At 46.8% G+C, this 4,979-nt stretch overlaps 1 protein-coding gene across 1 annotated transcript; it reads right to left on the reverse strand.

Annotated features, from left to right (window-relative positions):
• Window positions 1-3,266: 3,266 nt before the first annotated feature.
• On the reverse strand, window positions 3,267-4,979 carry LOC128775568 (serine/threonine-protein kinase SIK2-like). Its single transcript, XM_053897498.1, has 2 exons — window positions 3,874-4,979; window positions 3,267-3,771 (listed from the first exon to the last, which is right to left on the reverse strand). Exons 1-2 carry the CDS (start codon window positions 4,297-4,299, stop codon window positions 3,280-3,282), a joined length of 918 nt encoding a protein of 305 aa, XP_053753473.1. The 5' UTR covers window positions 4,300-4,979; the 3' UTR covers window positions 3,267-3,279.

Here is a 4,979-nt window from a genome sequence, read left to right on the forward strand (position 1 = left end):
CTCTGACATTCACACCCTCCCAGTGAGTATCCTTTCTCTCATGACAATCATACTCATTTGTGTAAGTCCTTGGAACGGGACACCATTGGAAATACTGGTTATTTTTACCAAGGCTTTGACTGGGACGTCCTATTTGAGAGCCATGCACAGACTCAGAGGTGTGAGCGTGTATCTCCAAGGGACCAAGGTTGACTTTGGGAAACATGGAGCCATACAGCCCCTTGGAAATGTTGACCCAATACCTTGCTTCTAGAGTTCCCAGTAGCCTCCCCAGGTGAGTCAAGAATGTCACTTCCTGGCAGGTGCAGGAACCTCAGGATATCTCGGGGACCTCGTGAAGAGGAATTCGCCCGATTCCACAGATATTGCAGGCCTGTCTGACAGAAGTAACTGGCTTGGCTTCTGGCCCGGAGAGGCTACAAAAAGTTCAGTCTGGAGATTCCTGATAAAAGGTTCCGGCAGAGCAGACTTGAAAAGATCCTTATGATCCATCGCTATTCTTGCTGAACTTATGGAAACAATTGGGCCAAGGTTGTTAAAGCTGGACTTGTCCTACGAGTGAATTAGTCTCGATTTGGCCATCTCTGGAAATGAGGGTTTTTACAGAGACAAACTATGTTTCAAGAACACATCATTAGGGATGGTAAATCCTAGTTATGATTGTCTTTAAAAGTTTGTTGTTTGCCTAAGCTAGACAACTCGAGGTAAACTTTGTCACAGTAGCACAGGTATGGACAATCTTCTTGCTTGTTATTCTGCGGGAATAATAACCCCATGGGTATATGATTTAAACGACTGGAAGATGGGATGGATTCACCTATCAATAGACAAAGAGGCTAGTGGTTTATTCATCCTTCACTTGAGGCTGGGTTAATTCATAAATCTCTAAGCATGCAAACATGTCCCTCCTAAACCTGATCTGACAGTTACTAGAAACCTACCCCATAGAAACCCAAAAGACCTGGTTTATTCAAAGGATGGAAAGTCGAATACAACAGGGGATTTGACTCCAAAATAAAAGGGCTGCAGTCAAGTTACAGGGGCATTTTTCACGGGCACCCGTATCTAAATGAAACCTGTACCCCCTTTCGCAGGAAATCCATGAGCACACGAATGTGCCTTCTTCTTCCTGTGAACCTGTGGAACACTTGTTCACACCTCTTATGATGATGGCAGCTTTCTTTTTCATTCTCTTTCCCCAAGTTCTACTAACAAGTCCTTCTTACAATGGGCCATTCAAAAGGACCACCACAGACATTTGAGGTACAAACCAGAAAGACCAACCTCATTCCTGCTGCCTCTTCCCACTCTCCTCTGAGGATGCTTCCCGCCCGACATCTAACATCTCACTGGCAGCACTGGGAAACACTAAGTTTATGATTTGCTCTAACCAGTCACCCACCCCTGTTTTTCTCGGTTCCAGAAGAGTACCTCTGATTAATTAGCTGATTGCTTACTGAACCAAACAGAGTCTACAGGATGGCTGTACATACATCACTTGTTACACAGTTAAGGACTTAAATGACTCTCAACATACCATTATAGTGTTAAATAAGAACATAACTCGAATGCAGAAAACAGTTCTACAAAATAGAACGGCATGTGTGCTAACTGCTGCACAAGGTGTAACTTATACTCTCATCAAAACAAAATGCTGTGTGTACATTCCAGATGACCACAGAAACACTTCTGGATTTCTCACTGACATGAGTACTCCAACTTGGCGCTTTAAACAATCCCTTTCCTGTAATGATTGGTTAAACTCCTGGACTGGAGGAGGTGCGTCAGCTACCAAAGGACTTCCACTTGGGCTGATCTTTCTAGTGGTTCTCATTCTGTTCTGCTTTTTCTCCCATGTCTCTCTGCCTGGTACCAAGACTCCATCACTGCAATCACTTCAAGCCAACACACGATCCTTTTTACTCAAGGAGGTTCATACACATTGCCCACGGTGGATTCAGCTGCCTCTGCCTTTTATAACTCCCCTCTATGTTCCCTGACTGACCCATATTGACCGAGATAGGTAGGGACAACTCTACGCCCTTGCTCAGCAGGAAGAAGCTACAGAAGATGAGACCTTCCGCCTGCAGCAACCCTAAAGATTCCAGGGTCAAAACTGCTCAGGGGGCAGGGGGATATGATAAGGGAGCATCAGGCAGGCTCAGGGCAAAATCCAGGCTGGCACCGTCCCTCCCAGGTGGAATGTGTGTGTTAGTCCTTGGACACTCCTGGCTCCCCAAGAACAAAGGAAAGGGGTTTAAATGCTTGCCGTGGTCATGTGGGAAACTAAGGCAAATGAAAACTTAAATTCCCTTACTGCCTGCAGCCCATTGACAAGTCCATGAAACAGGCAGAGTGACCTCCTTCTAGGAGCTCAGCTGCCTGACAGGATGACATTTTGGTGGGGGCAAAAGAGAACCTTAGCTTCACATGATCCCAACCTTGAGGACCCTGCAAATCTACTTCATCTCGACCCCCGCAACATATATGCTGGCAATCATCCTCCACGCTTATGGCCTGCCCAGATCCATCTAAAGGGTCTCATGGCTGAGGTTTCATTAAACGGCAAGAAACGGCGTTTTCCTGGCAACAGCTAGCCCCTCAAGGTCCTGGAACCTTGAGTCCTAGAGTAAATCTCCAAGGAATTCTGGCTCTCTCCCTAACCCCCTCCCAACCTGAGGGTATATAATGAGCTACCCGTCACGACGCCAGTGCAGCTCTCCCTGCCCATGGGACCCGTCCCCGTGCTTTAATAAAATCACCTTTTTGCACCAAAGACTTCTTCACGAATTCTTCCTTGGCCATCGGCTCCAGACCCACGAACCCCCCATCACTCCTAAAACTTCACCACCTCCACCTTGTGCTTCCTACAACTCCACATCCAGCAGGTCACTATCCCACCGACACTCCTCCAGCCTGTGAAGCTGTTCTGGATCTGGTCCCACCCGTCGCCCTGGCCAATCTCCTGTGCCATGTCCCCGGGCTTCCTGGAGCTCAGCATCGTTCCCTGCACTTAAAAAGCAGGGACGGGGCTCCTGGGTGGGCCTCAGTGGCTCAAGCGTCCCACTCTTGGTCTTGCTCAGGTCACCATCTCACAGTTTTGTGAGCTGGAGCCCCGCGTTGGGCTCCGAGCTGATAGCACAGAGTAGACTTGGGATTCTCCCTCTGTCCCTCCCCCACTTGCACTGTCCCTTCTCTTTCAAAACAAACATTTAAGTTCCTTTAAAGTTAAAAAACAAAATAAAATAAAGGCACGGACACGTGGCTCTCTTCTGGCTCTCATTTATTTGCATTTTTTTTGGGTTGTATTTTATTGTTCTTTTTGAATACATTTTTTAATTTATCAAGAGGTTTGAGAACCTGATTTTTTGGCTCTAGGGACATCCTCCCTGGCTGCCTGTATTCACTGCTGGTGTCGGAGTTTGTGGCTGGCGAGTTGCATCTGGGCCCGCTAATCATGGTCACTATGCTGGTCCCTTCGGAGGTCAGACTACTCTGCTCTGAGGACAGGCCTGTGCTGGAACAGGTTGGGATGGGGCCCCAGCAGCAGACTCTTCTTGGTGTCCTGATCGTGGGCTGGATAGTTGTCAACGTGTACCACATGTTTTCACTCTCCAGGGACATGAAAATCAGAGCATTGTGTTCCCTGTTTTCAAAATTTCGTTCCGCGTCCCAGAAGACTTCCCCCTCAAACGGCTCCAACCCGGTGGCCAAGCAGTACCAAACCACCCCCAGGCTCCAAGCGTTTGCGGAAGGGGTGTCCTCCCTTTGCTGCAGGAAGAGTCGCGGGGCAGAATAAGGGGGGCTGTTCCAGAAAGTGTTGAGTTTGTAGCCAGCAAACTGGATGCTCAGTCCAACCCCCGTGAGTTTTACCTTAAGCTTCTTGTCAAAAAGCAGTGTCTCTAGCTTCTGATACCCGCCGATCATACCTTGTTGGTGGCAGTACTCCACCACCGATAACAGCCGGCAGAATGTGTCTGGAACCTCCTCCGTCACTTGGCCATGGTGCGTAAAATCGTCACACAGGCTGTCTCTGCTTACATATTCTGAAAGAACTAACGTTTCCTTGGTGTTGATCACCTCGAGTGACTTGACAATACTTGGGTGACTTGAGGTCTTCATATTCTGGGCTTCACGACAAAGTCCCTGGAGGCCAGCGGGGTCCTTCTGGGTTTTCTTGATGAACGTCACATCAGACTGCTTCCTGGGGGGGACGCTGCCCTCACTGGTGATCTCGGGGATCTCGTAAATACAGAAGTCCTCCTCACCAGCGGTAATGGCCTTATGCCCCTGAAGCATGGTGACCTACTAACTATACTAACGCTAAATAATGCTAATTACACGGACTATGCTAACCAACAATACCAACCTACAAAATTTGCCAATACTAACAATACTATGCTTATGAACTATACTAACAATATGAACTATACTAACTGTACTAAAACGCTAACACAAAAAAAACAAATGAAAAACACACACACGCGCACACACACACTCACTCACACACACACACACACACACAAAGAAAATGAAGGGAGGAAACGAAAAAATATTGAGAAAAAGAAAAACTAAAAAAGGAGAAAAAAAGAAAAAAGTAAAAACAGAAAAAGGCAAAAAAAATTGGGAGAGAAAAGGAGTAGAGAAGAAAGAAAAATGAAAATAAAAAAATAAATAAACAAAATGAAAAAAAGAGAAGTCGAAATCAAACTAGCTAGGGTCAAAGGCCGACAGGTCACCAAAGCTTCCTGGACTGTAAAGACCAAACACCCAGCCGAGCCAGGGTCTTATATAGACAGGTCTTGCCATGACTTCACCATGGGGCTTTGTGAGGGCACAGCAAGAAATGGGCCAATTATGCAATCATGGCTGGGGATGTCTGAGACCACAGTGGTTTCCTCACTTTTTATTCCCAAAACCCCTTTACTCAATAAAAAAAAAAGACCCCCCAATGGGCTTTTTGTTTGTTTGTGTGGGCT

Source organism: Panthera pardus, unplaced genomic scaffold, assembly GCF_024362965.1.
Source record: "Panthera pardus isolate Hobbes unplaced genomic scaffold, ASM2436296v1 HiC_scaffold_8, whole genome shotgun sequence".
NCBI classification, from domain to species: domain Eukaryota; kingdom Metazoa; phylum Chordata; class Mammalia; order Carnivora; family Felidae; genus Panthera; species Panthera pardus.